The sequence below is a fragment of the Heterodontus francisci genome, chromosome 35, assembly GCF_036365525.1.
Source record: "Heterodontus francisci isolate sHetFra1 chromosome 35, sHetFra1.hap1, whole genome shotgun sequence".
NCBI lineage: Eukaryota > Metazoa > Chordata > Chondrichthyes > Heterodontiformes > Heterodontidae > Heterodontus > Heterodontus francisci.
This window is the reverse complement of record NC_090405.1, coordinates 41,139,840-41,152,422: the sequence shown is the minus strand read 5'-3', so window position 1 is coordinate 41,152,422 and position 12,583 is coordinate 41,139,840. Positions and strand designations below refer to the sequence as shown.

Below are 12,583 nucleotides of genomic sequence, written 5' to 3'. Positions count from 1 at the left end.
AAATGACCTTGAAGTGTCAGCTTTCTAAATTTTCACCTAAGCTGGTAGCAACAAATCTGTCTATCACCTGAACTATTTCCAAATTCTTGGTTATATTTTACTCCAGGCAACATACAGCGCTTTAGTGAAGGGCACATTAGTGCTTTTTTAGCAAAAAAAAACTTGCTAATATTTAGTGATGGATACAGTATTTATCAGCTGTTGATTTATAGTACATTAACAGTAACTCTAAGAAAGTAATAATACAACAGTCCATAGAAAAGAGCATTGTGTTTTCAAGTGGCTGGAGACTCAGAGTTGGCTGCATTTATTGTCTTCCCAGCACCAATATTATGTTCACTAATGACTTTTATTTTGCTCTGTATTTCAGAGCCAAGGATCATTTCATCTGAAGATGTTCTTTTAAAACTTCCAAGTTCACCCATCATCCTATATTGTAATGTGACCTTATCACCAACTCCCTGCAATGGCAGTTATTGGATGAAAGATGGAGAAGAGATTTCTGGGACCAAGAATTCTTCTGCTACAAACAGCACAGAGTACAAGTGAGAACTATGACTTCAGGATTATGCAACGGATTGGGGTAGAATTTTGGAAAGGAGGGAGTGAATAGATAATCAAACTTTGTCAAAGACCTCTGTGTCAGAGACAAGTTGTGGAGAACGTTCCCTTGCGAGTAGATTCTGTGGTTCGATGCATTAGAGTCTGTTCAAAGATGGATAGAATGGCCTTGAATACAGGATGTGAGTATCGCTGCCAAGGCCAGCATTTGTTGTTTATCCCTAATTGTCCTTGAGCAGGCTGTGGTGAGCCGCTGCCTTAGTCCGCTGCAGTCCATGTGATGTAGGTACACTCACAGTGCTGTTAGGAAGGGAGTTCCAGGATTTTGACCCAGAGGCAAAGATATATTTCCAAGTCAAGATCGTGTGTGACTTGGAGGGCAACTTGCAGGTGATGGTATTTCCACATATTCTTCTAGGTGGTACTGGTTGCGGTTTGGAAGGTGCTGTTGAAGGAGCCTTGGCCAGTTACTGGAACTCATCTTGTAGATGGTACACGCTGCCGCCGATGTGTGCAGGTGGTGGATGGAGTTAATGTTTAAGGTGATGGATGGGGTGCTGATCACGCAGGCTGCTTTGTCCTGGGTGGTGTCGAGCTTCTTGAGTGTTGTTGGAACTGCACTTATCCAGGCAAGTGGGGAGTATCTGACTTGTGCCTTATAGATGATGGACAGGTTTGGGAAGTCAGGAGGTGAGTTACTGCAGAATTCCCAGCCTCTGACCTGCTCTTGTAGCCACAGTATTTATATGGCTGGTGTCATTCTGTTTCTGGTCAATGGTAACCCCCAAGGTGTTGTTGATGGGGGGGATTCAGTGATGTTAATGCTGTTGAATGTCAAGAGGAGATGGTTAGATTCTCTCTTGTTGGAGATGTTCATTGCCCGGCACTTGTGTGGTGTGAATTTTACTTGCCACTAATCAACCTAAGCCTGAATGTTGTTCAGGTCCTGTTGCATGTAGGCACGTACTGCTTCCTTATCTGAGGAGTCAGGAATGGGCCTGTGCAATCATCAGCGAACGTCCCCACTCTGACCTTATGTTGGAGGGAAGGTCATTGATGAAGCAGCTGAAGATGGTTGGGCTTAGGAACTACCCTGAGGAACTGCTGGTGTCATGTCCTGAGTCTTAGATGATTGGCCTCCAACAAAGGCTGACATCTTTATCTGTGCTTGGTATGACTCCAACTTGGTACGACACCAGTCACTGGAGATCTTTCATCCTGATTCCCATTGACTCCAATTTTGCTAGGGATCCTTGATGCTGCACTCTGTTAAATGCTGCCTTGATGGTAAGGGAAGTCACTCTCGCCTCCCGTATAGAATGCAGCTCTTCTGTCCATGTTTGGACCAAGGCTGTAATGAGGTTCGGAGCCAAGTGGCCCTGGTGGAACTCAAACTGAGCATCGCTGAGCAGGTTATTGCTGAGTAAGTGCAACTTGATAGCACTACTGCTAGTGACTATGTAGTATCGTGTCCAAGTAGCTGTTCATGTTTAAATTTAGAGGTCAATTTGACCTTGGGGGTGCTATTTGAGAAGAACCAGATCACATTTGCTTGTTATCTACTCGGGGGTCAATGAATAGCAATCAAGAGTTGGAAACCTGAGATTTTGTTTTCCTTCGGTAGTCTGTCGATACTAAGGCCAATTCTGGTAGTCCTGCTACCACTCAATTGAGAACTAGCCAGTTCAACATGAGGAAAGGTTGTAACATGCGATCTTCCTAGTCTATATGGCATCCTACCACCATCTGGCCATGGGGAGCTGCTTTTTTTAAAATTCATTCTTGGGATGTGGGCGTCGCTGGCGAGGCCAGCATTTATTGCCCATCCCTAATTGCCCTTGAGAAGGTGGTGGTGAGCTGCCTTCTTGAACCGCTGCAGTCCATGTGGGGTAGGTACACCCACAGTGCTGTTAGGAAGGGAGTTCCAGGATTTTGACCCAGCGACAGTGAAGGAACGGCGATATAGTTCTAAGTCAGGATGGTGTGTGACTTGGAGGGGAACTTGCAGGTGGTGGTGTTCCCATGTATTTGCTGCCCTTGTCCTTCTAGTCGGTAGAGGTCGCGGGTTTGGAAGGTGCTGTCTAAGGAGCCTTGGTGCATTGCTGCAGTGCCTCTTGTAGATGGTCCACACTGCTGCCACTGTGCGTCGGTGGTGGAGGGAGTGAATGTTTGTAGATGGGGTGCCAATCAAGCGGGCTGCTTTGTCCTGGATGGTGTCGAGCTTCTTGAGTGTTGTTGGAGCTGCACCCATCCAGGCAAGTGGAGAGTATTCCATCACACTCCTGACTTGTGCCTTGCAGATGGTGGATAGGCTTTGGGGAGTCAGGAGGTGTGTTACTTGCCTCAGGATTCCTAGCCTCTGACCTGCTCTTGTAGCCACGGTATTTATATGACTACTCCAGTTCAGTTTCTGGTCAATGATAGCCCCTATGATATTGACAGAGGGGGATTCAGCGATGGTAATGCCTTTGAATGTCAAGGGGAGATGGTTAGCTTCTCTCTTGTTGGAGATGGTCATTGCCTGGCACTTGTGTGGTGTGAATGTTACTTGCCACTTATCAGCCCAAGCCTGGATATTGTCCAGGTCTTGCTGCATTTCTACACGGACTGCTTCAGTATCTGAGGAGTCACAAATGGTGCTGAACATTGTGCAATCATCAGCGAACATCCTCACTTCTAACCTTATGATTGAAGGAAGGTCATTGATGAAGCAGCTGAAGATAGTTGGGCCTAGGGCACTACCCTGAGGAACTCCTGCAGTGATGTCCTGGAGCTCAGATGATTGACCTCCAACAACCACAACCATCTTCCTTTGTGCTAGGTACGACTCCAGCCAGCGGAGGGTTTTCCCCCTGATTCCCATTTACCTTAGTTTTGCTAGGGCTCCTTGATGCCATACTCGATCAAATGCTGCCTTGATGTTAAGGGCAGTCACTCTCACCTCATCTCTTGAGTTCAGCTCTTTTGTCCATGTTTGAACCAAGGCTGTAATGAGGTCAGGAGCTGAGTGGCGCTGGCGGAACCCAAACTGAGCGTCACTGAGCAGGTTATTGCTAAGCAAGTGCCGCTTGATGGCACCTTCCATCACTTTACTGATGATTGAGAGTAGACTGATGGAGCAGTAATTGGCCGGTTGGACTAGTCCTGCTTTTTGTGTACAGGACATACCTGGGCAATTTTCCACATTGCAGGGTAGATGCCAGTGTTGTAGCTGTACTGGAACAGCTTGTCTAGGGGTGCGGCAAGTTCTGGAGCACAGGTTTTCAGTACTATTGCTGGAATATTGTCAGGGCCCATAGCTTTTGCAGTATCCAGTGCCTTCAGTTGTTTCTTGATATCACGCGGAGTGAATCGAATTGGCTGAAGTCTGGCATTTGTGATGCTGGGGACTTCAGGAGGAGACCGAGATGGATCATCAACTTGGCACTTCTGGCTGAAGATTGTTGCAAATACTTCAGCCTTATCTTGCGCACTGATTTGCTGGGCTCCCCCGTCATTGAGGATGGGGATATTTGTGAAGCCGCCTCCTCCAGTTAGTTGTTTAATTGTCCACCACCATTCACGGCTGGATGTGGCAGGACTGCAGAGCTTAGATCTGATCCGTTGGTTATGGGATTGCTTAGCTCTGTTGCATGCTGCTTATGCAGTTTGGCATGCAAGTAGTCCTGTGATGTAGCTTCACCAGGTTGACGCCTCATTTTGAGGTATGCCTGGTGCTGCTCCTGGCATGCCCTCCTGCACTCTTCATTGAACCAGGGTTGGTTTCCTGGCTTGATGGTAATGGTAGAGTGGGGGATATGCCGGGCCATGAGGTTACAGATTGTGGTTGAGTACAATTCTGCTGCTGCTGATGGCCCACAGTGCCTCATGGATGCCCAGTTTTGTATTGCTAGATCTGTTCGAAATCTATCCCATTTAGCACGGTGATAGTGCCACATAACACGATGGACGGTATCCTCAATGTGAAGGCGGGACTTCGTCTCCACAAGAACTGTGCGGTGGCCACTCCTACCAATACTGTCATGGACAGAAGCTATCATATTTTAACACCGTAACTGCTTGACTCTGAAAAAACTTGTTCATTAAATTGCTTTGTCAAAGTTGTGGGTTAACCAAAAATTGATAACACTGCTCGCTTGGTCTGCAGCACATCTACTTCAGGCTGTGTATAAACAGATGGAATAGCTTGAAAAATGCTAATCATGAGTTTTGATTAAACAGAAGGCTTTGATAAAGTTCCCCATCAGGAGGTTGGTTAAGCAAATTAAAGCAAATAATGATCTGATTGGGCATAGTCAACATGGATTTATGAATGGGAGATCATGTTTGACGAACCTGTTGGTGTTTTTTGAGGATGTAACTAACAGAATTGATAAAGGAGTTGGTGGATGTGGTATACTTGGATTTTAGGAAAGCTTTTGATAAAGTCCCCCACAGGAGATTGGTTAGCAAAATTAAAGCACATGGGATAGGAGGTAATATACTGGCATGGATTAAGGATTGGTTAACAAGCTGAAAACAGGGAGTAGGAATAAACTGGTTATTCTCGCGTTGGCAGGCTGTGACTAGTGGGGTACTGCAAGGATCAGTACTTGTGCCCCAGCTGTTCACAATGTATGTTGTTGATTTGGATGTGGGGACCAAATGTAATATTTCCAAGTTTGCGGATGACACAAAACTAGGTGGGAATTTATGTTGAGGAAGATGCAAAGTGGCTTCAAGGGGATTTGGACAGACTTAGTGCGTGGGCAAGAATGTGGCAGATGGAATATAATGTGGAAAAATGTGAGGTTATCCACTTTGGTAGGAGGAATAGTTGTGCAGAGTATTTCTTAAATGGTAAGAGATTAGAAAGTGTAGATGTACAAAGGGACCTGCGTGTCCTTGTCAATAAGTCACTGAAAGCTAACATGCAGGTGCAGCAAGCAATTAGGGAGGCTGATGGTATGTTAGCCTTTTACTGCAAGAGGATTTGAGTACAGGAGTAGCGAAGTCTTGCTTCAATTGTATAGAACCTTGCTTAGACCGCACCTCCTGGAGTACTGTATGCAGCTTTTGGTCCCCTTACCTTCGGGACGGGTATTATTGCCATAGAGGGAGTGCAATGAAGGTTCACCAGACTTGTTCTGGGATGGCTGGAGTGTCCTATGAAGAGAGATTGGGGAAACTGGGCCTGTATTCTCTAGAGTTTTGAAGAATGACAGGTGATCTCTTTGAAACCTACAAAATACTTAAAGGGATAGACAGGATAGATGCAGGTAAGATGTTTCCCCTAGTTGGGGAGTTCAGAACCAGGGATCATTTCAAAATAAGGGGGAAGCCACTTAGGACTGAGATGTAGAGAAATTTCTTTACTCAGAGGGTTGTGATTCTTTGGAATTCTTACCTCAGAAGGCTGTGGAAGCTCAGTCATTGAGTATGTTTAAAGCAGATATTGACAGATTTATAAATGCCAATGACATAAAGGGAGATGGGGATAGTGTGGGAAAAAGGCATTGAAGTGAATGATCAGCCATGATTGTATTAAATGGCAGAGCAGGCTCAATGGGCTGAATGACCTACCTCTGCTCCTGTGTTCCTATGTTCCTAAACTTTAAGCATAGCTTGGTTTTAAATGTCACCCATATTCTGATGTGGGCTTGAAATTTTACATAATCATCTGTGATTTCTTGACGCATGAAATGTATCTTTTAATAGAAATATTACAATTTTCTATTTACCATAGTCGAAGGACTTCATTTATCCAACTTGTCCATAAATAGCTTAACTTTATCTATTTCTGTCTTTGAAATCTAGGATTAAGAAACCCAAAACTGACAGTTCTGGAGCGTATCACTGTGTCTTCATGTTTGAAAATTCCCCTTCAGTCAATGCCTCCATTGACATCAAAGGTAAGCACTGCATTATCCTTGAAGGGGCTCTAAATGTTCACCCATCAGCCCTGTGCTGACTAATTCGCATTGGCTCCTGGTCCACCACCGTCTAAATTTTTAAATTCTTATCCTCGTGTTCAAATCTCTTCATGGCCTCGTCCCTTACTTTTTCTGTACCTCCTCCAGCCCTACAACCCTCCAAAAATTCTGCATTCCTCTAATTCAGACTAAGGGCTTGTACAAAGAAAGGGGAATGTTTCATGTTTCGGATATATTGCCAGGATAATTAAATATTATCACCCTATTTGCTTTTGCAATAGATCCATGGACTTTCAGTGACTCAAGCATGATAATGCCTAGATCCTTCTGCTTGAGTACACAATTGTACATGGTGGACACAATACCATTCCCAAGTCCATCACTGTACATTTGTCTATCTTAAGATATATGATTAATTTCCACCATTTATGCCTTTCTTGAAATTTCCATAAATCTGGGACATAATGGAAAATTGATGCATGACTGAAGCTTAGCTGACCTATACTTTTTTTTCTTTGTTTTTCATCTCTTCATCTATTTGGAGGACAGATATACGATTACAAAATTGAAAGTGAGCGTGAAGCAAGAACTACTTCAAAAATATATCAAGGAATTTTTATTCAAAATTGACTTCCTTACTGAAATCATGATTTAGTAGTTTTTGTTAACTTGCCTTGAGTCATCACCAGCAGGTTTTCATCAAGTAGCGCAGATTGAGGAGCTAGTCCCCTTATGTTGCCTGGTCAGTCATGTTGAACACTGCAGTGTAGGAGTGGGCTCACATTTGGGGTGCTGCTGTGAATTATGCTTCAGCTATTTGCATTGCTGTGGGTTGGAGAAGAGCAGATAGATAAATGATATGGAGCAACTTCTTGATCACAAATCAAAGCGATTGTCTAAATGCTTATAATACATTGAGTTTTCAATTAAACTCTGGACTTGGGTATACAAAGTGAGTTGGTTTTTTCCTTCCTAGCTGTCAAAGGAAGTTGGATAAGTTCATGAGAGAAGGACTACAAGGATTTGTTGTTGGGGTTAGATGAAGGAAGGTGGGAGACAATTTTTACTTGAAGGGAGAAGAATGTTAGAGTATAAACTTCTTAAAATTAAAAAAAAACATTTCTGGTTGGCACTAACAAAGTCAGGAGATTGGTATGCTTCTATTGCTGGTTTAAAAATTGCATTAATATAGCTTTGGAAGAAACCTGTCCTGCTATTCCTTCATTTGCCCTTCAGGTTTTTCCCTTGCTGCTTGTAATTGGAAGCCCTCAGTGACAGATGGCAGTTGCTCGATGTTGTTGATAACTAAGCTTTTGAATCCGGTTTCTGCCGTGCATAATGAGGAATGCTTTCATGTCTCGTGCCATTTTAATCCGATGTTGCTTTAAGTAATTCACTCCTATGTCAAACTGAAAGATGCTGCTTTCTATTCTTGCCTTAAGCAAAGCAAAAAAACCCAAAAATAATTAAATGCTGCATTTAATCACTTAAGAGGAACACAGAAACTGTGTTAGAGGCTCACCAAGGGCTGCATTTGGCTTGCAGATTTTATTATCACCTCTGCACTGAAGGATAGGAGAGATATTTTCTCTGCTCCCTCCTATCGTACCAAGTAGAAAAATCTTGATTAGAACAGGTACTATATATGCGGGCCAATGTGTATATGAACAGGGCATGTTCACAGTTTATTTTTACTTGTAAAATCCTATGAGTGTAGCTATTTAACTTCTGTGTTTTGGTCAAAAATATAGTGTTCCATCAAACAGATGGCTTCTGAATTTAGTAGTCCAGTCAAGAATATTTTATCGTTTAAGTGTAAAGCCTCTTTTCTTTCTGCCTCTCCTAAGATTAATTTTGCTGTTTGTAGTTGTATATCTGGTAAATGTATCATTTTTTGAATCGCATCTTTAATTTGGAGGCCTTAACTAAATGTTGTTTAGCGATTGCTTCGTAACCTAATTGTATCCTCTTCCTCTGTGGGTTCAGTAGTTCTAGAATAGTGACTCGACGTAACTATATACTAACTGCTTTAGTGTACTGCAGCCTAATTGTTATAGTACTAGAAATCCAGAGTTCATGTATTCAAATCCACAGCTGGTTGTAAAATTGAATTCAGTGAATGTGGGCTAGTACTGGCGGCAGGGGATGGGGGGGGTGGTGGCGTGAAATAACTGAAAATACAGGATTGTCATAAAACCCACTGGATCACTGCATTCCTTCAGGGAAGGGAACCTGCCAACTATGCTATCTGCCTACATGGGACACCAGTCCCACACTATGGAATTAACTCTTGTGGGTGGGTATTAAATTCCAGTGTTGCACACATCCCAAGAACAAAAAGTTATTTTTCAAATCCGAACCGAGAATTGTGCTTTTCACCTAGTAGGTTACTACTGTTGCAGTAGATTAATGAGTCAGTGACAAGGGAGTCATCAATTTAAAATTATTAGCAAGTTTGGAGAAATTTCTTTACTCCGGGTTGGTGGAGCATGGACTGTTTTGACACAAGAAGTGATTTGAGGCAGAGGTCATTGTATCTTTTTAAGGCATAGAAAGATATAGAACTCTGGGGAAAGGTGGGACAGTGAGATCAGTTTTACATTAATCCAGCAAAGGATCAAATGACCTTTTCTATACTATCTTTTTCTTTGTGATGATGCTGCATTTTTTTCCTGGCTGCTCAAATGAAAGGTCAATTTATTTTCTCTCAAACTACATCCCTTACTCTCTTTGCCATACTACCCCATCTGTCTCTGGGGTACCCCCACTGCCTCCCCCTGGCCCCCACCAAAAATGCAAGGTGCAGTTGCCCCAATGTCGCAAATATTGCCAAAAAGGATAGAATTGAGAGATTCATCAAGATACTTGAGCTAAGATAGATGAGCATCATTTACCTGTAGTAATTAGGAACCTCGTGCACATTAGTGCAAATCAAATGTTACAGCGAGGTGCCTCAGGTAAAGGTCTGCATACATTAGTTGAAATACTGAAAGTAGTGAGTCTACAGCAAAAGCAAAAAGCATTGTTCTGTCATTGTCTAAAGCCTCGCAATACAATACTTTGTGCAGTTTTGTTGCTTTCTTAGGGTGAGTGATTTGGAGGCCATGGAAAAGGGTTCATAGACCATTTGGTTGATAACCAGCTTAAAGGCCCTTAGATACCATGATGAACTTAAAGAACTGGCTATTTTTACTTCAAAAAAGCATAGACTTTAAAGAGATCTTCAAAATAATTAAAATACTACACCCTGTCTCTGTGGACAGTCTATTTGAGGTTGGCAGAAAATAGGGAATATATGTATAAATAATATGAACATATAACTAGGTTAAGTATCAAGGGTTTATTTTTGCACAAGTTCATCAATCTTTGGAACAAGTTGCTGATGTGCAGTGAGTGTAGATTTGCTGCAAAAGGGAGTTCCTACCATGCCAAATTCTTGATGAGCAAGGGGGTGGAAGGTTATCAGGGATAGATGGAAATGTGGAGTAATCAGTTCAGCCAAGAACTCATTGAATGGCGGAGCAGGCTCGAAGGGCCGAGTGGCCTACTCCTCCTCATTCGTATGTTCATATGTTCGCAAGTTCATAGCTGTAGTTAATGGAATAGTGGACAAAAAATATATGGAGTAGAGGGCAATGTATCCCTTGTGTCACCAGGAACTTGTTTTCAGTGTCTTCTAGGTCCAATTTGGAATTTCTCGAGTTTTTTTCCCCCTTAATTGGCCTCGCTCTCGTTTTATCTTTCCCAGATGTTGAGAAGGTGCAATAAGGATCATCACATTCCATTATAGAGTAATCTGGGACAGGCTGGAAGCACCAACTGGTCTTCATCTGTCTTGTCATTTTCATATATATTGCAGTACATTGCAAAGCAGCTGTAACCAGAATGTTTGGACCAAGAAGCATCCAGAGATTTCCTCCATAAGGGTTTAGGTTTACAGTTGTTATACTACTAGACTAGGGACCCAGTTGCTGAGTTCGTACTGTGCCAAATTGTGAAATTTACTTTAATAAACCTCTTAGGCTTATGTTACTGGCCTATGAATTGAGGCCTGGACTAATAATGTGGAAAATGAGAGTTCACATCCCACCATGGCATTCATGTAATTTGAGTTCAATTTTTTTCAAAACTGGGAACTAGGTGGTATAAAAAAGGACTATGAATCTAATTGTCATTAATAACTCACTGGATCACTAATATCCTTTGAGAAGGAAACCTGTTACTTTTACCTGGATTGGTAAACCAAGGTGGTTGACTCAACGACTGTAAAGGTCTGCTCAAGTCACAAAAAAAAAACCCGACCCGAACCCAACGGAACCACATCGGACCTGCGCCCGATCTGACCCGAGCCCGACCCGACCACCAGAATGTTCCCTTTACTTACTTTCCAACTCCCAATCTTCAGGAAGCTGCAGCAAGAGCATGATGACGTCATAGAGACGCTCACTGCGCAGACTCAGTTTCCTTCTTTGACGTCCCAGACTCCCAGCTCGGGTAAGTTTTAAAAAAAAAACTTTTAACACAGCTGTAATTATTGCTGTGTGTGTCCGGCCGGATGCGGCCCGGCAGGACCTGGAAGAGTAGCCCGACCTGAACCCGACACATCGTCGGGTTCGGTCAGGTAGCAGGCCTTTAAACTACTGTCTGGCGTGGACCTGCAACCCTCTCGGTTGTATCAAATGGCTACACTTTAACAAGGCAACCCACCACTTTCTGACGGCAACTATGGATGGGTCATAAATGCAGACATTTCCAGCAATGGCCACATCCTGAAAATGATTTTTTTTTTTTAGATCTGTCTTTAATTTGCCATTAAGAAAGCTGAGCAAAATGGCAATTATGTTGAATATAACAAAAACGATTACAGACAGTACCAGGTATGGTGTGATATGGAGTACCAGGATTTCCAGTGCTCCTAGATTGAAGGTATTGGGGCTAAGGGGGAACTACAAGATATATAGTCATTGGCATTTGAAGGCTGATGGAGTTGCAAAGCTACTAAATCATATGATGTCTGAAAGCAGTGACTCGAAGCTTGCTTCAGCAAATTGCACAATTTTGAATTTGTTAATTCCAACTATGTCTGGCATCCCTTCTTGACATATCCCATTTGCATTTCTGTTGCTGTGTATCTGTAGCCTAACTTTTGCTGGTTATTGTGAACCTTTTTGAGGGCCAGGGATATGCTAGCACAGGGCCATTTATAATGAATTTATTAAGAACATAAGAAATAGAAGAGTAGGCTATTTGGCCCCATGTGGCAAAATAATATGCGCCTCCATCATTCAGTAAGATCTTGGCTGATGTTACGACCAGGTGAGAAAGTTATCGAGGGTCTTTTGCTGTCTTCACCTGGTCTTATTGTAACATGGTTTTGTTTTTAAACACAGTTTTGAGCTCCCCCTTTGTGAATCCTTGTTCACAGCTTTATAATTATAAGGCAAAGAAATGAACAGAAATAGGCTTTCTTCGGTTTAAAGGAGATTTAAAGTGAAATTTATTAAACCGTATACTTAAACTCTAATACGGTTAACACTACAGATATACGACGCACCCACGCTAGCAAGCACCTGTGATACACACATGCAAATAGGCACAGAAAAGAGCTGAAGACAAATAAAATGGAGAGGTTTGAGGTAATGTCTGAAGAAGTTCTTGTTACTGTCCTTTGTGTTCACTGTAGTCCTTTTGTAGGTAGTTCTTGCTTGTAGCTAATTCTTGCTTTTCATTGGGGCCCAGTATTATTCTTAAACCTTGTTCACTGCAGGAGACTTTTCTCTCTTGGGGTTCCTGTGTCTTCAATGGATTCCAAAGCTGGTGAGAAACTAGATGAGAGCAGACAGGAGAGAGATGTTCTCAGTCCAGGAGAAAAGTACCTTTTTCACCTCAAACACTGTTTTCTCCAATTTAAAACTCTCAGTTCAAAACTCTGCAACAGCCTTTTGGTTAGTTATGCAGCTAAACACCGGTCTGACCACGTCTGTGTTTGTGGATTCTGCTATCTTATCAGTCAACCTGGAATGCTAGCTTCCCCACCTTCTATGTCTGGCAATCAAAAATCCATTGTTGGTTGAATGTGTCAGGGCATGGTCCTTTGTCCCTTGTTCCAA

General features: G+C 42.7%; 1 protein-coding gene across 1 annotated transcript in view; it reads left to right on the top strand.

The window, feature by feature from the left end:
- Positions 1-12,583, top strand: part of LOC137350641 (neuroplastin-like) — an 83,993-nt gene that overhangs the window by 37,463 nt on the left and 33,947 nt on the right. Inside the window, exons 2-3 of the mRNA XM_068015423.1 lie at positions 371-545; positions 6,358-6,452. Of these exons, the coding sequence (XP_067871524.1) occupies positions 371-545; positions 6,358-6,452 (270 nt within the window). The remainder of the gene's footprint in view (positions 1-370; positions 546-6,357; positions 6,453-12,583) is intronic.